A 25,757-nucleotide genomic window follows, 5' to 3' on the forward strand; every position below is an offset into this window, starting at 1 on the left:
CATAAACAGTCCTCAGGTTTCCTGTGTGTGAGATAGAGATTGTAACTGGATGCTTCCTCATACTAACAGACACATATATAGTTTACACACACACACACACTTCACTTGGGCTCTGTTTTTTCTCTTTCTTTTCTTGGAAACCTACACTTACCCAAATAAAGTTAATAAAACTGAAACACACCACCTACATGCAGAAAATAAGAAGAGAATGAAGACAAAATCAGAAATTCTTGCTAATAGAATTTATTTTGTAATAAAATCATATCAGTTGCAGCTGCTACTGTTGTCCTTTTGTCCTTGGCTCAGGGTCCCTGTTACAGTTTCCTTTTTTTTCTTTCTTAGACTGAGAAACTCATTTGGAACATTTGGCCCACAGCTTGAGCATCTGTTTAACACACCTTCCTTAGAGGTAAATCCACCCGTGATACCACTTTAATGAAAATGCAGCTTTGCCTGCTGTTTCCCTTTATTTCTCCACATTGGCAACCCTAACCCTGGATATCAAACTGACCCTTTTTCTCCAGTCTGGAAACTCCAACCAATTAATCACACAAGTCTTTCATCACCGGAAAATATCAGGACATATCGTATATGTGACAGAGGTTTTATTGCATGTCGCCACTAGCCTCTGGGAATTCAATTGTTCCGTCTGATTACAAAGTCTGACGGGGTTAAAATATTGCAATCACTGACAGCATTAACACTCTGTTGAGACAGGCAGACTTCAAGGAGTATGACAACCTGGCCCTGCTGTCATGACAACACAACACACCTCAGAGACACGCATTATCTCATCACTCCAAAGCTTAGACTTTGGAGGAATTTTGAGGTCTTGGTTAGCTTAGTTATTCATACACACAATGTAATGCTGGACTCCCACATAAATACATGATAGTAGTGCTGTCATACTGTTTAATGTCACCGTGGATAACCTTGTTGCAAAGACAAGAGAAAACAGCAGGAACGTCAAAGACAGATATTTGATCTACCAGCCAGTAAGACCAGTAGAGGTCCTAACCTGTTTGGCGCCCTAGACGAACACTCCCTTTGGCGAAACATGCACACACACACACACACACACACACACACACACACACACACACACATATATATGAAGAGAGAGAGAGTATGCATAGTATGCAAACACTTACCAAACAGCCATCATAATTCACCATACAATGAGAATAGGACAAATCAACAACTGATATGACTAATTAATATTGTGCTGAACACAGTCCAAAAGATTCAGTAAGCTACATCAGTGTCTGCTGTTTACTATCATAGCCAAGTGGCTAACAAACGTAAACAGAAGTTTTCACTATCTCTACTAATAAGTGTTATCTTGGTGTATCTCTGTTGTGGTCAGTGCTATCCTCTATGCTGTTGCATGCTGGGGCAGCAGGTCAAGGGTCACAGATGGCAACAGACTAAATAAACTGATCCACAAGCCCAGTAATGTTGTAGGGATGGAGCTGGACTCCGTTAAGGTGGTGTCTGAGAGGCAGATAAGATAAGGACAATCTTGGATAATACCTCCCACCCACTCCATGCCATGCTGGCTACCAACAGGAGCACGTTCAGTGAGAGACTGAGATTACCAAAAAGCACCACTGAACGAGACAGGAAATCATTCCTGCCCGTGGCCATCTCCCTGTACAACCTCTCCATCTAATACAATGTCAACACTGCAATAGTTACACCCTTTATCCATACGCTCTTTTCTACTCTGTAATATTCTTGTCAATTTTCTTGATATTTATTTATAATCACCTTTGTTAATCCTTGATATTTATAATTGAGTGATCTGTATATATTAGCACTATTTCTTAAATGTGTAAAATCTGTAACATAATGTATTGTTTGGAGTTTAGTCTGTTACTGTTACTATTTTTACAATTTCTTCTTGGAGCAACTGTAACCCACATAATTTCCTTAGGGATTAATAAAGTATTCTGATTCTGATTCTGATTGTTTCAGGATACATGACCTGCCATTATCCAACAACACATCTGCTTATCTGTATCTTTTGCTCGTTTCTCCTCCTCTTCTTTTCTCTTTTTTCTAAACTGAGCACCTGATGGCTTTGATCTTTTCTTGTCCATCTTCCATTGGTTTTAATTTTGCACTCCAGTATGAACAAACATCCCCCAACCAGAGGATCACCACAACATAACCTAATAGACCTACACCTTAGTTCACGGATTCACTTTGTCTAGGGTGTATTTCTGGGTTTTCGCACAGCCCAAGATTCAAATTATAATTATAATGGGCTTGGATTTACAACATTATGAATGAAATGTGCTCTATTTTTTATTTTGCGGGTTGGTGCTCCAGCCAGCCAGAGAGTCCCCCGCCGCCCAGCCCTCTCCTCCCTGTGCCGCAAGCAGCAACCCAACCCTGAACACACCACTCCCAGATGTCCTACATGTCCACGAGATCACAATTTTTATTAACATTTTTTATACGTGGCACGTGATCGGCAGATGTTTTCAAGTAAGCAAAGGGGCTGTTTTAAATCTGCAGGAGGATCTGTTGCCAGCTCTTACACTGAATCCGGATGTTGCGTTAAGATTGCAGCTGCCGAGGACACACAACAGAGATTCAGCCCAATGGTAGCCGCGGAGGGCGGCGTGGGCTGGACCCATCACTAGGAGTGGTTTGTGCTCGAGTATAAATACACGCTTTCTGTCACTACAACGCCCCTGGAAACTCGGTGAGACAAACTTCTTCTCTTTAAGGCAACACGGTAAGTCTTTTGACTCCCAGGAAATCTTTGGCGTTGTAGATTCTGAACTCAGCTGAGTTTGGAGCGAGATTTGATGGCTTTTGGTCTCCTCTCCCCGATGAGATCTAAAGTTGGAGCAAGGTATATTGATTGGTGCAACTTACGAGGCGGAGGGGAGTGTGAGGTTAAAGTTTGTCTTGAAGTGCTCGGCTGTCCCAACTACGTAGAGAAAGCAAATTCTAACATTAAATCAGTCAAACGGATGATATAAATAGATATGTTCTATCCCACATTATAATGTATGTCCGTATCAGAGATGAGAGTGGGTGTGGCCAGGGTGTTTGCTACAGATGCTTGTCATTATAGAAAACTGGTTATTGTAAATCCAGAGTAGATATCTGAACTTTCACTTGACCTCTCCAACAGCAGATAAAAGAAAACACATTTTTTTGTTTAATACTTTAGAACTTCACTTAGAAGATTGCCAAAAGAGTCACTACTTTGAGCAACATTTACAAAAAAAACTTTAGTTTTAGATGCTCAACTGTTTCTCACAAGGAGAAACAAAACTTTAAATGCTACGATAAATGTTCATATTTGGATCAAACACTGCTGACTTTCTCCTTCTCCTCCTCTCTTACAGACAGACTACACTCCCCACCATGTCTTTCATCCAGGGCTTCTGGGAGCAGAGCGTTTACTTGGGCATGCCCGATGATTCAGTACGTAACACTGTGTTTCCAGTTGCTAAGGCCAAACACCCTGTTTTTCCTTTTTTTTCGTCTCTTCCTGTGGTATGCTAGGGTGGAAAAAGTGATCTGGCAGTAGAGCGGAGTAGAAAAACGCTGCGTAGGAGGTGTCGATATAAAAAGATTGAATGAGTTTAGATGTTGAAGAGAGGAAGGAAATTAATTAAAATGGTGGTAGATTAATTATAGAAACATCATTAAAGTAAAAAGGGGCCTGTAAAGATTATATGCACAGAGAATGATAACAAGAGTGTTTTGGGAATGTATGAGTCACTGAAGCCGGAATTTGAGCTCCTCCCTTTATAAACTCTGCAAACAGAACAAAATGGTACTTCTCCTTTCCCTGATTTCTTAAAGTAAGCTTAGAAAAAGTTGCACAAGTTGTAGGATAACAGTTTGGACTCTTTTTTTTTTATTGTTCACTTCAGTCCAAACAGGGCATCTGCCAACATTTTAAAAGTTTTGTGTTGGCATCTGAAATAATGAGGGAGGAACCGTAGGGGCTCCTTTTTTCTGCCTTAATTTCAAGGATCTAGTTACTGGGTTTCAACACTTTTGTAGTTAAAACATTTGAAAAATTCACCTCTGTATCCCACCTTGTACATTCCTCTAAACTGCAGACAAGTATTTACCAAACACAATAATCTGGCACGTTTCAGGCTTTAAAGAATGAAGGAACGGTGAAGCCAGCGCTCAATTTCAACCCTAGTGGAGATGCAGCAGTCTTGGACAAGGCCATCAAGACAAAAGGTGAAGCTGAAATGCATGAGGGACGCTGTGGAGCGTGTGCGAGCATGCTTTGGTGTTGCAATGTGTATTGAAGTGTTAAGTACAGACTTTCTTGTCTTCCTCGTCAAGAATCGTAACACCCTCTGCTGGCCATCATGTGTGATTACCTTCTGTTCTCTGTGGGATCACACACACCAAACAATGAATGCTGAACAGTCATACTGCTGCAGAATGACAGGAATGCTTGTTTTACTCGCTTGTGCAGGTGTGGATGAGCACACTATTATTGAAATTCTGGTCAAAAGGAGCAACGAGCAGAGGCAGCAGATTAAAGAGGCTTACCAGAAGGCCAACGGCAAGGTAATGACAATTAGACAAACACGATCAGAACAAGACGTTCCAAAACTGACAGGAAACATTACTTCCTCTGGATCATACATTTAATCATCCGTTGATACCTCATAGCCTCTGGACACGGCCCTGAAAAATGCTCTGAAGGGAGATCTGGAGGAAGTCGTGTTGGCTCTGTTGAAAACTCCTGCCCAGTATGATGCCCAGCAGCTAAAATTGGCAATGAAGGTACACAAACACACATTACTAAGATGAGCACATTGACAGAAAAAGCTATTAGAAAGTACTTGACTACATTTGTGTAAATGCTTTCTCTGGTTTCACCATGATCTCTTATTGTTGGCACATGATGATATCCACCCACTTAAACATATTAATCCTTTGTTTTTCTAAAGGGAGGTGGCTAAAAGGTGTTTAACTGGTTTTGTGAAGCATTAAGAGACTTTGTCTCAATCCTTCTATCTGTGTAACTCTGCCTCAGGGTATGGGAACAGACGAGGACACCCTGATTGAGATTTTAGCTTCCCGAACCAACAGGCAGATCCTAGACCTAAAGAAAGTCTACAAGGAAGGTTTGTGCCAAAGTTCAAGCAACAATCTTCAGTTTCCAGAAGCTAAAATTTGAACAATGACACAAGTGTCAGTGGGAAAACTAATTCCTCTTTTGCGATTACTTTGCCAAGAATACAAGAAAGAGCTGGAAGACGACATCAAGTCTGACACTAGTGGAGACTTCAGAACGGCCCTCATTGCACTCTGCAAGGTACTTGAGTGTGTTTTTATTTACTGCTCTGTTGCAGGATCTTTACCAAAATCATTTCTGTCATAGCACCAGGATGCTCTAAGTTCTGAAACAACATAAGACTCCCCACTGAAGCTGGAACACTGAGCTGTTTATAAAAAGCAAACTTACTCCCTAGACACACACATACAGTCACGTGTACTCACATTTGGATATCTTACAAACTCTGTTCACATTTTAAAGTTAAAAGCCACATTTTAATTAAATTTTGAGAAATGTTAAGCTTTCTTGGTGAATTCAGTGGCATTAAATAGAACATTGTTTGTGCTTACTGTGCTTTTTCAACTTGCCAACTCTTAAAAATATCCATGATTTATTAAATTAGCTAGTTTGATTGCTGTGCTGATGGAATCAATCTGTTTCTTCATATCACAGGCTGCCAGGACTGAAGGAGTTAGCGAGCAGCTGGTTGACAGTGATGCCAGGGCTCTGTATGAGGCGGGAGAGGCCAGGAAGGGCACAAACTGCGCTGTCTTTATTGACATCCTAACCAGCAGGAGTGCCCTTCATCTCCGTCAAGGTTGGTTTGATTCTTGCACCGCTAAGTATATATATATATATTTTTAAGTCTTATCTTTAACGTCTCCTTCTTAGGAATAACACCTAATCTTTCTTCTGCTTCAGTGTTTGATAGGTACAAAAAGTACAGCAAAGTGGATGTGGCCAAAGCCCTCGACCTCGAACTGAAGGGAGATATTGAGAATTGCCTCACAGCAGTTGGTAAAGTCATAAACCTCTGTTTACGAAACCTCTAAACTCTATTACTTTAGCATTAAATCAGCATATTCTGGATGGACTGGATTAAAACTTAAAATATATATATATATATATTCACAGTGAAGTGTGCTGGAAGCAGAACTGCCTTCTTTGCAGAGAAACTCTACTTGGCCATGAAGGTACAGTATATGTAGGCTGCTACAGGAACAACTAAATATTACAGGGAAAATAATTCACAAGGGGATAAATGTAGAAGTACTCTTTAATTTGGGTGATGCCAATTGCCATTTGAAAAAACTGATTGGCTGTCAATGTGGTCAGGTTTTAGAGCCAGTTGTCTGCTATTTAGTAGGTTGGATGTTCAGTGCCCAGTTTCTGCATCTATATATTGACGTGTCCTTGGGCAAGCTGTTGAACCCCAAATACCTCCTTCTCACAGAAGATAATTAGACACTGGTGAACAATGCTGGGCTGCTTTGGATCAGAATTTGCTAACTTTGGCTAATTCACACAAATGATCTAATCGGCTAATTCACATAAATAATAAACGGCTTAGTCAGTGTCAGAAATAGGCTCCCATGAACTGGAGAAGTGTCCCAGCATGAGAAACCTGAGCCATGGACAAAGGAGTCTTAATGCATTTAATACATTTATCACTGGGTGAATGTCTGAACATAGTAGCATCATAATGCTGAAAAAGGGTATTCCTTTGCCCACTGGAGCACCTTTTGACATGTTTGATCTCAGTTTTTACAAAACAAGATAACTAGGTGGATGTTTTTAAGTTACAAACTGACTTGCATTTAGTCAGTTGCATAGATATAAAGAGTAAATCCCCTATAATTTGTCCAGTTCTTGAAGTTCTGTAGCAAAACAGCTCTTCACTAAATAGAAATAATAGTCAAATCTAAAACCTTTTACTTTTAAAAATTCCCATTAATCTCATATTTCTGTTATCTTTTCCACATAATATAATCAATGGTATGTTATAATATAAATGTTTCATGACTGGCTCTTTTCTGCCCTTCAGGGTAAAGGTACCCGCAAGCCTATCTTGACCCGCATCATGGTGAGCCGCTCTGAAATTGACATGAAGCAGATCAAGGAAGACTACAAGAAGAATTATGGCAAAACACTCCACCAGGACATTCTGGTGAGCAAACATCTAAAAGTTAAACCCATTCCAGATGTTCAGTTTTGAATGGATTGTGCATATGACGGTAAAAAAATGTCAAAAGAAAACATGTAAAGATTTATGGATTTAAAAACAACAACAAAAAAACAACTTGTATTTTTTCCCAATTTAGGATGACACCGCAGATGATTATGAGAAGATTCTGCTCGCTCTTTGTGGGGGTGAAAACTAACAGCCTATCGCTGGGATCAAAGCTCATACAGCAGAATATCCATGCCAGTGTACAACTGTGGAAAATCGCCTGTTATCTCTTAAATACATAATGTGCCTTTTGTGCTTGTGGAGACCTGACAAGACTGTCTTTCTTTGCAAGACGTCATGATAGTTAGATGATATTGGCAATGAGCGAATACTAACCTGGAGTTGGCAGGGCAGTGCAGGTAGGCCGTTTCCTTTCTGAGAAATTCTTTTTATTTCAGCGCAGATCTCATAGCATTATGCCAGAAGATCTATGTTCTAGACAGACTTTGCTTGCACTTACTAGGTTCTATAACTAAAGTCCAAAGAGAAGCTGATGTGATCACAGTGCAGCTCACGTATCCAGATCACCACATGCCAATAGCTTAATGTTACCATTACTCTTGAAGGAGATTTGATATTCTGCAAATAAAAGCTTTTTCTACTGAAGTGGTCTTGATTCTTTGTACAATACATATCAGACATGAGAACAAATAAGTGGTCAAGGTTTACATACATACATTATGGGTGTGAAAGTCTTTGAATTGTTATTTTTCCAGGGTGGAAGGAGTGGTGCTGAAGGTTCTACAATGTCTTTAACTGGACAAAGCCAAGGCCTATTGACTTGATAGTGATCGTGATTGACAACTGGTAGTTTACTTTTGCCAGCATAAACCAGATTTGTTAGAGCTATTTCTAAAGGGGGGGGGGGAACCAGCTAATTTATCATTAGTTCTGAAAATTATACAGAAGTACAAGTTATTTGGATTATATCAACACTTTACCAAGGTTTGGAAGAAGACCCAAACTGTCACCCACAGATAACAGGAAATTGGTTAGGATGTTCAGGAACCACCAAGGGTCAAGCTTGTCATGAAATGGAAACTGCTGGAATGCCAGCGTCGGTGCCCACCAAAACAACAACCCTTGTTCCAGAATTGACAACCTCGAATGAAATTTGCAGCTTCCCACACGGACGAGCCAAATGTCTTTTGGAGATGTTTTATGATTAGATGAGAAATTAGCGTTCAGGCCATAATTACAAGATCTCTGTTTGGAGGAGTAAATGTGAGGATTTCAAACCTAAGAGCATGATGGTGGTGGTGGCATCATGCTCTGATCTAAGTCATTAAATATGTATTCTGTGCAATAAATCCACTTTGTAAAAAGAAAAGTTCAAAGAAATTATTAAAAGCCCAAATTACCATGACATACATTTCCATGACGAACATTTACACATTGGTAGTATGAGTACAATATGAATACATTTTAAATGAGTCTCTTAAATCCATGTTTTCCCATCATGTGCTATATAGAAATGCTGGTGTTGAACACCGAGTCAGATGCAGAAAGCGTGTTCAGCCGTTATGTGATTACTAGATGGGTAGTAATGAAAATATCTTGCGTGGTAATTGTAAAAAATAAAAAAATAAAAAAGATTTAAAAGCCGGTATACATCATTACACGTGAAAAAAAAACAAGTTTAAATGATGGAATAAACTATTCTTGGTTTAGCATCGCAGAAAGGGGGATTGTTTGGCCAGAATCTGGCAACCTCATAGCTCATCCCGACTGAAAACAAGCGGAGCACCTTCTCCGGTTAGCTGGCACAGAGCTAACTAACTTTCCTTTAAGTATGCTTTAAGATTTTGCTTAGAACAGACGCTGATATTTTTCTAGTTACTTCCGGGTCAAAATAAAATTCCAAAAATAATACTAGACTTCCGATGAAATATGTTTTAAGCTGATCGCTTGAGTACGTTTAGCTTGAGAGCAAGCTAGCTTGCTAACGGTAGCTAGGCAACAAACTTAAATTGTGCACCTGTAGTGAAATGTAAACGACGCAAAGTCGTGTTTGAGTTGTGATTCAGGGTAAACGATGAACCAGATGTAATGACAACAGTACTGAACATGATTAGCACGAGTCATTGACTTTGAGGGGGCTCTCGTTAGCTGGGGCAACGTTGCTGGTAACTGAGCTGGGCAGAGAAGCAATAAAGCAGCAGTGAAGACCCAGCCTTTTAAGGCTGCCTGTATGAGCTGTGGACGTTAACTGTAACAACCTTTAATTTCACACTCTGTCTTTTATTTCAGGCCCTGCGCACCTGGAACAACCAGTCCATTTGAGGGAGTCCCCTTTAATCAAAACAATGACGGTGACCTGACCAATGGACCAAGCCAGTGTCTGCTCTACCACAGGGTCACGTTTGGGGATAGATCATGAATGACAAACTAGTGTTCTTGGGCCTGCTGTACTTTGTCCAGGGCATTCCCTATGGTCTCCAGTCATCGTTGCTTCCTGTATACCTGCGAGGAGCTGGGCACTCTCTCACCCGCATCGGTTTTACCAAGGTCCTTTACTTCCCCTGGGTACTCAAAGTCCTCTGGGCGCCTTTGGTGGACCGAGTTGGTACTAAGCGTCGCTGGCTGGTGGGAACAGTCTCTGGCCTTGCTCTAACATGCCTCTCCAGTGCTGCCCTGGCCCCAGAGGCACATATTTGGGGTGTAGCTGGAACCCTGCTGGCAATGAACACCTTGGCCTCTGTTCAGGACATTGCTGTAGATGGAGCTGCAGTGGGGTTGTTAAAAGGACGTGGGGAGCTGGGCCTTGGGAACACAGCACAAGTTGTAGGGTATAAAGCTGGGTCAGTGTTTGCCGGAGGTGGGCTGCTAGCTGTGATTGACGTGGCTGGATGGAGCTGGATGTTTATGCTGCTGACATTTGTGTATGCTGGTGTAGCCCTGTTTGTGTGGGGGGCCCCTGTGTTGGATGATGAGACTGTGAGGGGCCAGCAGGCAGAAGGCAGCAAAAAGGGAGGGCAGGGAGCAGATGCTGTACGGCCGTGGAGGGTGTGGAGGAAGCTGCTGGCAGTGCCTGGCACACCTTGGACAGTTCTCTATGTGCTAACATACAAACTGGGTAAGTCTGATTATTATTCAAGCACTGGTTTAAGTTTAGGTAAAGTGATCTGTCGTGATAAATGTTCGCTTATTTTCCAGAAGGGCAATAATGCTCAGTATTTATTGTCAAAGTAGTTATAGATTGTTTTTTAATTGTTCTCTCATAGTGTATGTTTTTTTTTTTTAAAGCAGAATTTTCCTTTTTTGTTATTTTCACTTATACACTTAACTGGCCACTTTATTAGGAATGCCTTGCTAGTATCAAGTTAGACCTGCTTTGGCCTTTTGGAACTGTCTTAATTCTTCATTGATCTGGTTCATTAAGCTGCTGGAAATATTCCTCAGAGATTTTGGACCATATTAACTTAGTAGCATCACACAATTGCTGCAGATTTGTCAGCTGGACATGCATGATGTGAATCTCCTGTTCCACTACATCCCAAAGGTGCTCTATTGGACTGTAATCTGGTAACTCTGGAGAGCGCTTGAGTACAAAGAACTCCTTGTCATCTTCAAGAAACCAGTGTACCAAAAAGATGAGTTCACTATGGTCATATGGGTATTGACATAGTCAGTGTCAAGGTATTTTAGCCCAGAGAAGTGCTGCTCATTGGATATTTTCCCTTTTCAGACCATTCTCCATAACTTTAGACATGAATATTTGGAAAAAAAATCCCTGTAGATAAGCAGCTCCTGAAATATTTAGACCGGCCAGTCTGCCACCAACAACCATGACACATTCAAAGACCCTTAAATTCTTTCTTTCTGTTCACTTCAACTTCAGTAGGCTGACTTGATCATGTCTACAAGCCTAAGTTTATAGTGTTTCTGCCATATGATTGTCTGATTAGATATGTGCTAGTAAACAGTTGAACAGGTGTATCTAACAAAGTGGCCAGCGAGTCTATACTATTGCAGTGTCGGATTATTATATCAAAAATCTTTGTATCATGTCAAAGGTAGGAAATGCCTCTAACATGGTTTAACTTGGTAAAAGTTGCAAGTGGCACCTGGCATGGTGGCACGGTGGTTAGCACTTTTGCCTCACAGCAAGAAGGTCCTGAGTTTAATTCCACCATCAGGTCTTTCTGTGTGGAGTTTGCATGTTCTTCCTGTGTTTGCGTGGGTTCCTCCCACCCAAAGACATGCAATTTAGCTTTATTGAAAACTCTAAATTGCCCATAGGTGTGAATGTTAGTGCGAATGGTTGTCTGTGTCTTTGTGTCATCCCCCACCCTCGAATCTAAAAAGGATGAGAATGAATGGATGGGTGCAAGTACAGAAACCTCACCCACCTGCTGCTCAACCTTCTGTTAGTGATGAGAGGCCCATAAGAGCAAAGCTTAAAGGGAGGCTTGTTTAAGAGAATGGATGAATTGAGAGGCTCTACCAAGGCCCGGTATAGGATAAATAAGTATTAAACATAGAGCTGGATTTGATTATAATACCAATTTTAGAAATAAAAACACTTGATTTGTTTTTATTTATTTTCTGTTTAGTCCAGTCTTAACTTTCCAGAGGCAATAAAATGCAGAATTTTTAGAAACAAGCCCTTTTTCGTCCCAGTTTGAATTTCTGAAGTCGCTGCTGTGTTGATGTAGGGCCCAAAGATCACCACTAGATGTCTCTGGTGGTTTTTCTGTGAGTACTGCTCTCACAAGCGCATTGAAGAAGTTAGAGAAGTGATCCTTGCAAGGCATGTCCTGCGTGCACATTGGGAAATGGAGACGTTAGACAGATAAAGCAGTTGTTTTTAAAGTCACAGTGACACACATACAAAGTTGAGATGAAAATGCATTCTTAATTGAATGCACAGAGTTTTGAATTTGAACGAGTTTCTTCCAACAAGAAGCAAAAAAAAAGAAAAAGAAAAGAAAGGGAAAAAAATTAAAGTAGTTTTGAAATAGTTGAGCTTGTGTGTATGGGGGGGAGAGAGTTGATGTGGCCAGAGTTTGGTGTTTGGTAGCAGAAGGGGATTATGTAAGGATTAGAGTGTCTTTGTGTCTGTGGCATTCAGAACCTGAAATGGAAGATGGCGCATCCTGGTGATGTGTGTTTCTGTGCGTGTGTTTACACTGTGCGTGGGTGGTGGGAATATAATTGTCTCCTCATATTTTCATAGTCTTCAGTTGTGTGTGTGTGTGTGTGTGTGTGTGTGTGTGTGTGTGTGTGTGTGTGTGTGTGTGTGTGTATGCGTGTATATATATGTACATATATATATATATATATATGTACATATATATATATATATATATATATATATATATATATATATATATATATGTATGTGTGTGTGTGTGTGTGTGTGTCTGTTTTGGGAGAGTGTTAAGGGTGGCTCAGTAATCGGATAAGCCCCAGCAGACGATACTACTAGACAAAATATGAAGGCTGGCTGGACCCCCTAATCTGTCTCGGGAGCATCCCCCTCCACACCCAACACTCTCTCCATTACATAGCATGCACACACACACACACACACACACACACACACACGCGCGTGCACGCCATTGGCTCATGCTAATGATGACAGCAATAAATGCCTTTGATATACATTTAAAGTCTTCTCACTTGTTAGGTTTTCATATTGGTTTGATTTAAATGTCCCCCTTCTTTGCATTACAAAAAATAAATGGTTGTGTAATATTTTAGATTAGGCCTAGATGTGCCAGCATAATTGCCTATGTGAGACAGTATTGTTTTTGTTCAAGGGCTATGTGGGTATGTTTGACCGGTAATCTGCCTGTCTGAACCCCCAACTTCTCACACTCGCACACACCAACACACACACACACACACATACACATACAAACTTACACCCCTCTCCCTCATCTATCCCTAATGAACTCTGAGTTTGTGCTGCATCCAACACTGTAGCCAATCATTGGCAGCCTTGTGTGAACTGTGACCCCTGTGCCATCTGAGGCTACAGGCATGATGGGAGAACTGTCTGGGTAGAGCAATGGACGTAGGGAGCGAGGGGGAGGGAAGCAGACGGAGAAAATGGGAAAAAAGCCAAAAAAAAAGAGACAAACAATGGTGGATATGAGTTCCAAATAAGCTCAGTGTTGGACACAAACATTTTGATGTCCTGCTGTCATCCAATATTCCCATGGTGCATTTGGTCACTTTTGATTGTTAGCAAACTTCCATGAGGTTCCTTTACATCAGTTCATTAAATATCGGATAAGCTGGAATTTGATCCATAGGAAAACACATTTAGCTAAGTCACGATACTACGAGTGCACGTGTCTAAACAAAAGAGTGTTTGGACATCAGTGTGGCTATAAGGCGAACTAATTTATTAAATACTATATGTATGTGAATGTGTTAAAGACACTAAAAGTCAGCTTTCTATCCTTGGAATACAGATGCTTTAGTGTGTATGAATAGATAAATATAGAGGAAGTTAAAATCTGATTGTGTGTCCATATAAGCACTTTTTGCTGTACAAGTGTGCCTGTGCCACCTTTATTTATAATAAGTAGCATTTTTAAATACTAAATAAATACATCAGAGCAGCAATTTGCAGTCCACCACTTGTCAAACAGAGGCCCTGTATGCTTGACAAGTGGTGAACCCTGGTGACTTTCTCCAGGAAACAGCTCAGGTGTAAGGATGGATGGATGAACAGTAGAAGTGAAGCTTTGTTCCTGCTTTTAACTTTAGCATTTCCTGCTCAAAAGATGGCTTTGAGGATATATGAATTTAGGAAACATAATATAAGAAACTGCAGCAGTGTACTGTGATACAGCTCATTGGCACCATCAACTAATGTCTCCAGGATAACCACAAAGTTGCATCAATGCCTCAGCAATTTAAAAAATATATAAGGTTTGCAAGGAAAGGATTTAATGCAGCACTGCTGCATTAGATTTAGCTAGCAGATTTAGAGAAAAACTTGGAGAGAGAGTGGGGGTTATTTTCCAGAGGGAAAAGGAAGGCCTGCAGGAAGGGAGGCTGAAGGAGGGGATGAATTAATGAACAACCGCCACATGGTGCCCTGAGAAACAGAGACCAAAATGGAAAGAGAAATAAACACATTTATCCATGGGTGCATGATCATTTTAGACATTTAAAGATATCAATCCTCCTTTTTACCACATGAACCACAGGTATTTATGATTTATTTGCCTTAATGAACTGAAATCAACATCAGCTGCCTTTATTAATTGACGACTATTGAGGATATTGCCCCGATTGCTTGAAATGCTTTAAAAACCTAAATGGAAACTGTGCAGCTGCCATAAGATGGAAAGGATGTGCATAGTAATACTGCACTCAGAAAATAAACACAAGTGACAAGCATAAGCAGCCCAGTAATGCAGCAGGTTTGAGTTGGAGTGATGATGTATCGTTCAGTGTTCGTGAGACCTACGGGCCATGGGGAACATCTGCATCGATCTGCAGGGACTTGTTTGTGTCAATAGCCTAATATACACAGGATTATATGTAATTGTGTTCAGAGAGGGTTCTGTTTACTCTTTTGTCCTGAGGGAACCCAAAGAGCTGAAGGTGTATGTGTGTTTATACCTATGTTTGTGTGTGTGAGTGTGTGAGAGAGTGTGTGTAGTGCTTTGCTGAGACATGTAGTATGTATGAACCTGTCTCCTTTTACCTTGCTTTCAGCAGGGAGTGATAAAGGGTCACTAAATGTTGACTGTGTGTCCTCGGTGATCTCTCCTGGACCTGCTCTGCCAGCTCTTTTGTTTAAGGTGCAGCATGAATGTCAGCATTTCACCCCAATGCCCTCGTTGACCTTTTCCCCTCATCTCAAGCTTATCTGTCTGTGATCCCTATACGTATAACCAATTATCCCCCGTCTGCTGCAAACACGCTTATACAGACAGGCGAGAGGCTTAACTCTTTCCCCCATAAAGGCGACATTTGATGACCTGCCCAATACTCTTAATGACGCTTTTTGATATTTCTGTATATCTCAATAAATACGTGGTTTAATGACCAATAGTTTTCAGGTTTTTCCAAGGCGAGCCGATGCACTTCTCATGGACACACAGTGTATGACATGTGACAGAAACCTCTCAGTTCAGAAGAGAGCTTCAAAGGTTATTCCTAGTAGACTTTTAAGGGGCAAAGAGTTAAGGAAAAGTTGACCAGTTCAGTGGGAAAATCACTGTTATGCATATTTTGGGCCCACTTGTCCTGCTTGATCTGATCACTTTTATCCTATGATGGCATGTTTTTTGTCATCTGTTCTCCATCCATAGGGCACGTGGGTTCACTGAATGGTTTTGATATCTATCAGAATGATGTGAATCATCAGTGTCATCGATCAATGCCAGATTTTGTATTTTTGTTATTCGTTTGTGCACTGGCACTTGCTAGCCACCCACCCTGATTCATACTGTGTGCCCCAAAAAACAACAGTGTTACTGCTCCTGATGAAAGCGAGGAAAAGACACACCGGGGAGCTTATTTCCCACTTCCAGCACAAAGAGAAATAACAGAGCATACCAGCAGGAGAGCTTTGTTGTCTGCTGTAATTAACAGAAGTGGACAGATATCAGCTGGACAGCTAAAACAGTATTATGTCATAACATTTGCCTGGCTCTTTTTGATTTCTTCCAACTTCTTTATGTATGTTTAAAGTAGCTCATCTGTCTGTTCTGTACTCTTCACCTACAGTTTTTCTCTCACGGCCACTCACACCAAGAGCTAAAAAGTTGAGGAGACATGATAAACTGTCATATGAATGTATTATTGATGGTAATAATTTCATGATTTGATGAGAAAACAAAATATTCTCTTGGTTGTCAAGAGATCGTCACTTATCCCAGAGATCATTGTCCATCTGCACCACCTTACTATAGGGCGCTTTTTAAATTAGTAGAATAAACAGAGCTTCCTTCATGCTGTCACTCTTAATGTTAAATAATGCTGTCTTTCTGCTCTCTCTGTAAACACTTTTCTTTGAGCCTGCCATTCCTCCTCTGTTTCCTCTTCACTAACCTCCTAACATTGTCTGTGTTCATCTGCCCCTCCTCCTCTTCCTCTGTCTCTAGCAGTCTCCATCCCTGTCCTATCTCTCCAGTCATGTTTAACTCATATCATTTTATGTATTTTATGATTGTCGTCTCTTGCACCACATCACTTTTGCCCCTGCTTTTCTTGCCCTTTTCACCTATTTCTTTCTTCGTTTCTCTCCTTTTTTTCTTTTTTTTTATATTCCTGTTTTCTCTTAGTTTTTCACCTTTTCTTTATTTCTCCCTCCTCACTTTCTTCTTCTCTTGCCATCTCTCTCCTTCAGTCTTGTTCCATTCGTTCTGATTTTCCCTCCACTCTGTTTAATCTTAGCAGATGTTTAATGAAATCCCTGCTGAAATGGACAATTGTTGCTTTGAGAATATTTATAGAAAGGAATAATCAGCCTTGTGTTGTGTGTGTGTGTGCGTGCCTGCATGTTACCACCCCTTCCCCCCTTTAAAGAAATAATTAGTTGAAGGCAGGACTGTGAAAGCTCTGAGCTTTGAGCTGAACAACAGACAGACAGGCACAGGAGCGCAGAACCATGGGTAAACAACTCTGGCATCATGGGTACTGCTGCTGCCAGTGTTTACTTTATTATGACTAACATGGTTATTGCTCAGTTGATGCAACTCAGAACGGTTCAGCACAGAGGATGACAGATTAAAATGTGAGTAATGCACAGACATCACCCACAGAGTGCATGGACTGAAAGGATTTTACTGTTTTCTGTAGAAATTTGCTGCTATATGTTTAAGTTGTGCTTGACCGCTGAAAAAAATGTGCCATACTGTAATCAACAATAAATTCCTGTGTCACTGTTCATGAGTGTAATCTCTATAAGATACCGATGATGAAAACTAATATGAACTCCAGTGTTTTGTTTTTTTTCCCCACGAGGTGCATTAAAGTTCAAGGATTTTAATGTCTGCAGCATCGTTGTTACCACTCATTTACTCAGATTTTCCCTTTTTGCCACCGTTTAATTGCTTTTACTGCAGTAAAATATGGCTTGGGGTTTTTTTTTTTTGTTTGTTTGTTTGGGTTTTTTTTTTTTTTTTTTTTACAACCAGCACTTAAAAATATTTACTTTATCAGGATGTAGAAAAAGGGAAAGCATCATATCCTTACATTTGTGTGGCTGGAACCCAAAAACATTCTGCTCTGAATCTGAATTTGCTCCTTGAAGAATTGTCAAAATTGTTCTGAATCCATTCTATAATTAGTCAAACTTATTTTAGATTTATTGTAAAAATAGTTTTGACTATATAGTAGTTGAGTAGTTAGTTGAGACATTGATTTTTAGTGATGTATCAGTGTAATATTATTTTTCCTTAATTATTATTATTATTTATGCACAAGTTGTGAAATTTAAACTTCTGGTTTTATGTGTTGTTAGTACATGTGACTTATTCATTTCAAGATAGCAATATAAATCAACCACTATTAAAATCTGCACATTTTATGGGGTTTCCCTCCTTTGTGTGATGTAAGAAACCTTTTTAGATTTGCTGCAGTGGCAGTTCTTGGGTCATTTTTGCATATTTTCTGAAGCACTAAACAACAAATATTTTACAGTCAAACACTTTTGTTTTAGAAGTAATCCTTTCTAACTGACTAAATGACCTTTCAGGACAAGCTCGAACATGGTCATTCCCATCTCTGATAGCCATATGCAAATTTCCAGCAATAAAATATGAGTGACAGAGGAGGGAGACGTGGAGAATCCACGTTTCCTTCCCCGAATTTCCGCAGGCTTGTCACACCGCTGTTTCGGCAGTGACACTCTAATTCCGCTGCTGCACTCCCTACCTAGCTTCTCGGCTTTCTCTTATTATTTTTTTCATTTCAGTCTGTTTCATCTGTCTTTTTTTCCCCCCCCTCGTTCTCTATTTTTGTTTGTCTCCTGGCTGACTGAGTGAGTGAGTCGTCGGTTGTGTTGTGTCGTATTTGACAGCAGTCTGGGAGCCAAGCTGTCACTCATACAGCTCCTTGGTCCCACTGTCTTTCTGAAGTCAGTCTCCATTAATATAATAATGGCGTATAGTCGGCACCACTGAATATTTTACTGTAATGTTCAGCAGAACATTACCCCCACACTCAATACCACACAGAGAAAGTCTTACTGCCTGACAGAAACTTTTTATTTTGACTGAAAGGTCTTTGTGCGGTCTGTTTCATCTGTGGAAGTTTCTGTGTTTTTGTTGTGTTTTCCTTTTTGTGCTTTAGGAAAAGTGCTAGGCCCCCGTTTGATAAAGTGACTGAGGGTATTCTTTTTCTTGTCAGGCATCTATTATTGACACTTTCCAGGAATAGGCCTGGGTGCGCCACATGTTCCGCATTTGATTCTGCAGTCGTCATCTCAGGAAAACCATGTTTTTTTTTTTTTCTCAGTGTTGCAGGCTAAACAGTTTGATACAGCACCCTCATAATATTTGACTGTGATTGGAATACGCATGTGTATTCAGAAAGTGTCTCTTATATTTACCGTTGGTGAAAATAGCAATGCTTAGTCAGATGTATACGGTAGATAATGCGTCTTTTACTCATTGTATCCTACAACCCCTTTACCACCACCCTGACACTTCACCCATTTTAATTCATCATTCATTTGGACTTCTTCTTCTTGTCCACCTCTGTCTACTATCACTGTGTATGCAGGTGAGCAGGGTGCAGTAACCATGTTTCCTCTGTTCCTGTTGGATCACCACATGACTGCCAGGGAGCTCGGCTTCTGGAACGGCGTCATCGCCATGGGTTTCTCCATCTGCGGATCATCCCTGGGAGGCCTGCTGCTCGCTCAGTTTAGGTAGCCTTCATCAGCACCATCATTTATCACTGGTTTCACCATGGCTCTTTTCTGTGGCAGAAGTATTTTGTGACTCTTTTCAGTGGTCTCACTTTGCAAAACCCTTCAATTTAAGCGGCGTCTTTGGGGGGTGTTTGCCCTTGAAAAATGTGTAAAATGCCTGTGAAAAACTTTAAATTGCATGTCACTAACTCCACATTCTTCATGAAACTGTGTAATAGTCACCTGGGCTTGAAACTAAGATATTTAATCATGAAGTAACCTGGCAGGTAGGTTTCTTCAGTTAATCGATTATTTAATATCAAGTGCTAAAGAGTACTGAAAAACATCCATCACCATCAATCCAAGAAGACATTGCAAAATCACAATAGTTCTTTGGGTTTTCTAAAGGGCTATAAACATATTTCTTGGGACATTGACTGCTTTGTCATTCATTTTCAGTCTAGTCCTTGAACCTGACCATTTCAGAGCATGTTGTTGGGGTTTCTTATTTTTGTTTAGTTGTTTTTTGTTAAGCCACATAACACTGTCCCCTGAATCATTCAAACATAAAAAGACTCCTTACTCAAGAGATGAACCTGTAATTTTTCTATACATAACAGAGAACTGTAGCAAAGAACCAATTTTAAATTGTATCTTTAGGTACTTTGTTACAAGCAGGCTGTGCCAAAAACACATCATTTTTACCCATTTCTTTCATTGAATCCAAGAATAAACTGCAGAGATAATAGTTTGATAGGCACCAACAAGGCTATTCTGTTGTTTCAAAAATTGGAGGTGAAGATTTGATTTACTCTCTAAACAAAAATCTTAAACTATTACTAATGTAGTCAGAAAATACAAAAAAACCACTGTAGATTCAAGTTTAAATTGCATAAAAGAGTTTATTGAAAAGCAGTTCCAATAAACCCAAAGCTCAGACAAAAAAAGAGACAAAAATGCCCTGGGGGATGCAAACAGTAGACAAACAAAATCAAACCCTATTAAAGACAGACACACCGGGTGGTAGGAGGGGGGTCTTAATTTATAGAGAATGGCCTACTGTGCCCTCCCCCTCCTCCCTCCATTCTAGCAGGTATTCAGCTCTAATAAAATGGTACTCTCTTGTTTGTAGTTTATTACTTTTAGCTAGGTCAGACTTCAACGTCATACTATTTGTCAAAACATTCCCCTTTGAAGAACCCATTCCCTTTTGATGTAGCCATGTGTTCTCATGATCACCATCCGATGAGCCCAGGTGTTAGTCTTGTTGGATGGGTTTCACATCTGGTGTCCAAGCATAACGCACACACAAAACAATCACCTCTTTAGCGCAGATACTTGATCACAATATGTCGTTAACTTCTGCTCTGAACACTATGCATGTTGTGAGATAAATACAGTACTTCTAAGCAACTGGGCCATTATATGGAAACTAAAATAAAGTGTCCTATGGTTCTAATCTTTTATAATACTCCAGCATTTATTGTAAATTTATAATGACTTTGAGTATTTCCAGTGTTAATTACTTTTTAGTGTTTACTTCGGTAAAACTGAGACAAAATAATAGTCCAATAAACACACTGATTAACTAAGGATGATGAAATAAACAGTAGTAATACTTTTCACACTATGCAGTGTTGCATAGGCCAGAGTGGTTTCATAACGTGAAATATCAAACAATTCTCAAAGAGCTATTAGCCCAAAAATTGTGCTTTGTGTGTATGTAGTGAGTCCTTAAAAATGTGAGGAAACTGGTGAAAAAGTTCACTTCACTTGTTTCACCTACTGTTCACTGAAGCTTTATCAGAAAGGGTCTAAGTGGAAGAGTGGCTGTCAAGAAATTACTTACCCACCATTATTTTCGTCTGTGATTTTGTGTGCACTGACTGTCTCCTTTACTTCTCTATCTCATGTTTTAAGCCTCCTATCACTCTTTATATGGTTTGCAGTAATTTAAGTAAACGCTGCCTTGTTTGAGAGCATGGGAACCCCCTCTCTGGGGCGTGGACATGAGCAGCAAATCCATCAGACAAACACTGATGTGTGCAAAGACACAATGCAAACACACACACAAGCACCCCTCAAGTTTGACACAATATCCACCTAGTTTTTTTTAATTGTCACCTTTACAGACAGGTATAAGATGGTAGACTTTCTGCTACAGGTGGCAGACAGGTACCTGTTAGAACATTCAATTGTAAATTACAACAGTTTGAGATGAATAAACATTGTCAGGGGTGGGATTATATCAGGGATCTGCTCTGAGCCCTTACTTGTTTCCAATAGTGATGAATAGGTTAACAGAGGAGTCAGGAAGGAAGACTGTGCGCTATGGTCTTTATAGATGGTAATGGTGATCTGTAGTTAGAGTAGGGAAGAGGTGGAAGATAGACTTCAGAGGTAAAAGTATGCTCTGGAGAAAAGAAGAATGAAAGTCAGAAGCAAGACAGAATGCTTATGGAATGGAGAAGGGGTAGTAAAGGAGTTTGAATACCTGGAATCAACCATCCAAAGCAATGGACAGTTCACAAGAGATGTAAAGAAGAGAGTGCAGGAAAGGTGGGGTGGGTGGAGACGAGTGTTAGTGGTGATGTATGACAGAAGGAAAGCGGCAAGAGAAAAAGTGAAGGTTTTACTGAATTGGAGACTCGGCTTTGCACCCTGCTCTCACCCTTAGCTAGCCAGGCCCCTGTAGCTGGTGCAGCCGAAGATAGCGTAGGCCCCGCTAGCTGTTCCCCGGCAGACCCCAAGCAGCTGGGGAAAGGCTGGGTAACGGTGAGGAGGAAGCGTAGTCCTAAACAGAAGCCCCAGGTACACCACCAACCCGTTCATGTGTCTAACCGTTTTTCCCCACTCGGTGACACACCCGCCGGGGGTCAAACTCTGGTAATTGGTGATTCTGTTCTCAGACATGTGAAGCTAGAGACACCGGCAACCATAGTCAATTGTCTTCCAGGGGCCAGAGCAGGCGACATTGAAGGAAATTTAAAACTGCTGGCTAAGGGTAAACGTAAATTCAATAAAATCATAATTCACGTCGGCAGTAATGACACCCGGTTACGCCAATCGGAGGTCACTAAAATCAATATTGAATCGGTGTGTAACTTTGCCAAAACAATGTCGGACTCTGTAGTTTTCTCTGGTCCCCTCCCCAATCAGACCAGGAGTGACATGTTTAGCCGCATGTTCTCCTTAAATTGCTGGCTGTCTGAGTGGTGTCCCAGAAACGATGTGGGCTTCATAGATAATTGGCAAACCTTCTGGAGGAAACCTGGTCTTGTTAGGAGAGATGGCATCCATCCCACTTTGGATGGAGCAGCTCTCATTTCTAGAAATATCGACAAATTTATTAAACCCCTCAAAACATGACTATCCAGAGTTGGGACCAGGAAGCAGAGTTGCAGTCTTACACGCCTCTCTGCAGCTTCTCTCCTCCTGCTACCCCCCCAAAAACCCATCTCCATAGAGACTGTGTCTGCTTCCAAAAAGACAAAAAACAAACTAAAAACCAGCAACAAACAACTTAAACAATCACAAAGAAAGAACAATACAGTATCCACATCTGAACCAAAGAGTAAAACAGTGAAATGTGGATTATTAAATATTAGGTCTCTCTCCTCCAAGTCTCTGTTAGTACATGACTTAATAATTGATCAACAAATTGATTTACTCTGCCTTACAGAAACCTGGTTGCAGCAGGATGATTATGTTAGTTTAAATGAATCAACACCCCCGAGTCATTCTAACTACCAGAAATCTCGAAGCACAGGTCGAGGGGGCGGTGTGGCAGCAATTTTTCACACCAGTCTATTAATTAATGAAAGACCAAGACAGACTTTTAATTCATTTGAAAGCCTGATGCTTAACATTGTCCACCCCAGCTGTGAAACTCAGAAACCAGTCTTACTTGTTATCATCTATCGTCCACCTGGGCCTTACACAGAGTTTCTGTCTGATTTCTCAGACTTTATATCTAATTTAGTTCTGAGCTCAGATAAAATAATTATTGTGGGTGATTTTAACATCCATGTAGATGCTAAAAATGACAGCCTCAACATGGCATTTAATCTGTTGTTAGACTCAATTGGTTTCTCTCAAAATGTAAAAGAACCCACCCACCACTTTAATCACACTCTAGATCTTGTTTTAACATATGGCATAGAAACTGAACATTTAACAGTGTTTCCTGAAAACCCTCTCCTGTCTGATCATTTCTTGATAACATTTACTTTTACAATAATTGATTACGCAGCAGTGGAGAGTGGACTTTATCAAAGTAGATGTCTTTCTGAAAGCGCTGTAACTAAGTTTAAGAATATAATCCAGCCACTGTTATCATCGTCAATGCCCTGTACCAACACAGAGCAGAGCAGCTATCTGAACGCTACCCCAACAGAGGTCGATTATCTTGTTAATAATTTCACCTCCTCACTACGTACGACTCTGGATACTGTAGCTCCAGTGAAAACTAAGGTCTCTAATCAGAAGTACCTGACCCCGTGGTATAATTCTCAAACACGTACCCTAAAGCAGATGACTCGTAATCTGGAGAGGAAATGGCGTGTCACAAATTTAGAGGATCATCATTTAGCCTGGAAAAATAGTTTGTTGCTTTATAAGAAAGCCCTCCGCAAAGCCAGAACAGCTTACTACTCATCACTGATTGAAGAAAATAAGAACAACCCCAGGTTTCTCTTCAGCACTGTAGCCAGGCTGACAAAAAGTCAGAGCTCTTTTGAGCCAACCATCCCTTTAACGTTAACTAGTGATGACTTCATGAACTTCTTCACAAATAAAATTTTTATCATTAGAGAAAAAATTACCAATAATCATCCCACAGATGTAATATTATCTACAGCTACTCTTAGTTCCATTGATGTTAAGTTAGACTCTTTTTTTCCAATCGATCTTTCTGAGTTAACTTCAATAATTACTTCCTCCAAACCATCAACGTGTCTTTTAGACCCCATTCCTACAAAACTGCTCAAAGAAGTCCTGCCATTGATTAATTCTTCGATCTTATATATGATCAACCTATCTCTAATAATCGGCTATGTACCACAGGCCTTCAAGGTGGCTGCAGTTAAACCTTTACTCAAAAAGCCATCTCTAGACCCAGCAGTCTTAGCTAATTATAGGCCAATCTCCAACCTTCCTTTCATATCAAAAATCCTTGAAAGAGTAGTTGTCAAACAGCTAACAGATCATCTGCAGAGGAATGGTTTATTTGAAGAGTTTCAGTCAGGTTTCAGAGTTCATCACAGCACAGAAACAGCTTTATTGAAGGTTACAAATGATCTTCTTATGGCCTCTGACAGTGGACTCATCTCTGTGCTTGTCCTTCTTGACCTTAGTGCAGCATTCGATACTGTTGACCATAATATTCTATTAGAGCGATTAGAACATGCTGTAGGTATTACAGGTATTGCACTGCAGTGGTTTGTATCATATCTATCTAATAGACTCCAATTTGTGCATGTAAATGGAGAGTCCTCTTCACACACTGAGGTTAATTATGGAGTTCCACAGGGTTCGGTGCTAGGACCAATTCTGTTTACATTATACATGCTTCCCCTAGGCAGCATCATTAGAAGACATAGCATACATTTTCACTGCTATGCAGATGACACCCAGCTCTATCTGTCCATGAAGCCAGATAACACACACCAATTAGTTAAACTGCAGGAATGTCTTAAAGACATAAAGACTTGGATGGCCACTAACTTTCTGCTTCTTAACTCAGATAAAACTGAGGTCATTGTACTCGGCGCTGAAAAGCTTAGAAATATGGTATCTAACCAGATTCTTACTCTGGATGGCATTACCTTGGCCTCCAGTAACACTGTGAGGAACCTTGGAGTCATTTTTGACCAGGATATGTCCTTCAACGCACATATTAAACAAATATGTAAGACTGCGTTCTTCCATTTGCGCAACATCTCTAAAATTAGAAATATCCTGTCTCAGAGTGACGCTGAAAAACTAGTTCATGCATTTATTACTTCCAGGCTAGACTACTGCAATTCATTATTATCAGGATGTCCAAAAAACTCACTGAAAAGCCTTCAGTTAATCCAAAATGCTGCAGCAAGAGTACTAACAGGGACTAGAAAGAGAGAGCATATTTCTCCTGTTTTGGCTTCCCTTCATTGGCTTCCTGTTAAATCCAGAATTGAATTCAAAATCCTGCTCCTCACATACAAGGTCTTAAATAATCAGGCCCCATCTTATCTTAATGACCTTGTAGTACCATATCACCCTATTAGAGCACTTCGCTCTCGCTCTGCAGGCCTACTTGTTGTTCCTAGAGTATTTAAAAGTAGAATGGGAGGGAGAGCCTTCAGTTTTCAGGCCCCTCTTCTGTGGAACCAGCTTCCAGTTTGGATTCAGGAGACAGACACTATCTCTACTTTTAAGATTAGGCTTAAAACCTTCCTTTTTGCTAAAGCATATAGTTAGGGCTGGACCAGGTGACCCTGAATCCTCCCTTAGTTATGCTGCAATAGATGTAGGCTGCTGGGGGATTCCCATGATGCATTGAGTTTTTCCTTTCCAGTCACCTTTCTCACTCACTATGTATTAACAGACCTCTCTGTATTGAATCGTATCTGTTATTAATCTCTGTCTCTCTTCCACAG

At 40.4% G+C, this 25,757-nt stretch overlaps 2 protein-coding genes across 4 annotated transcripts in view; both read left to right on the plus strand.

Moving 5' to 3' along the window:
* The first annotated feature begins 2,594 nt into the window (after positions 1-2,594).
* Positions 2,595-7,895, plus strand: anxa1a (annexin A1a). Its single transcript, XM_085180151.1, has 12 exons — positions 2,595-2,746; positions 3,369-3,447; positions 4,134-4,224; positions 4,469-4,563; positions 4,669-4,782; positions 5,036-5,126; positions 5,238-5,317; positions 5,732-5,876; positions 5,981-6,076; positions 6,194-6,252; positions 7,104-7,226; positions 7,381-7,895. The coding sequence occupies exons 2-12, from the start codon at positions 3,388-3,390 to the stop codon at positions 7,438-7,440; spliced, it is 1,014 nt and encodes a 337-aa protein (XP_085036277.1). The 5' UTR covers positions 2,595-2,746; positions 3,369-3,387; the 3' UTR covers positions 7,441-7,895.
* Positions 7,896-8,921: 1,026 nt separating this feature from the next.
* Positions 8,922-25,757, plus strand: part of slc33a2 (solute carrier family 33 member 2) — a 28,535-nt gene continuing 11,699 nt past the window's right edge. Inside the window, exons 1-3 of one of the 3 annotated variants that reach the window (XM_085180149.1) lie at positions 8,922-9,044; positions 9,540-10,365; positions 18,990-19,137. In XM_085180149.1, the coding sequence (XP_085036275.1) occupies positions 9,666-10,365; positions 18,990-19,137 (848 nt within the window). In that variant the 5' untranslated portion in view covers positions 8,922-9,044; positions 9,540-9,665. Of the gene's footprint in view, positions 9,080-9,539; positions 10,366-18,989; positions 19,138-25,757 lie in introns of all 3 variants that reach the window. The other 2 variants (XM_085180150.1, XM_085180148.1) reach the window with 2 other exon arrangements.

Source organism: Neolamprologus multifasciatus, chromosome 12 (assembly GCF_963576455.1).
Source record: "Neolamprologus multifasciatus chromosome 12, fNeoMul1.2, whole genome shotgun sequence".
Taxonomy (NCBI): Eukaryota; Metazoa; Chordata; class Actinopteri; order Cichliformes; family Cichlidae; genus Neolamprologus; species Neolamprologus multifasciatus.

Excerpts from the sequence above, each read along its gene's own strand:
- anxa1a (XM_085180151.1), top strand. The coding sequence starts at position 3,388 with ATGTCTTTCATCCAGGGCTTCTGGGAGCAGAGCGTTTACTTGGGCATG. Across the intron at positions 4,783-5,035 it reads AGCTAAAATTGGCAATGAAG|GGTATGGGAACAGACGAGGA; the intron begins GTACACAAACAC and ends ACTCTGCCTCAG. Across the intron at positions 6,253-7,103 it reads AACTCTACTTGGCCATGAAG|GGTAAAGGTACCCGCAAGCC; the intron begins GTACAGTATATG and ends TCTGCCCTTCAG.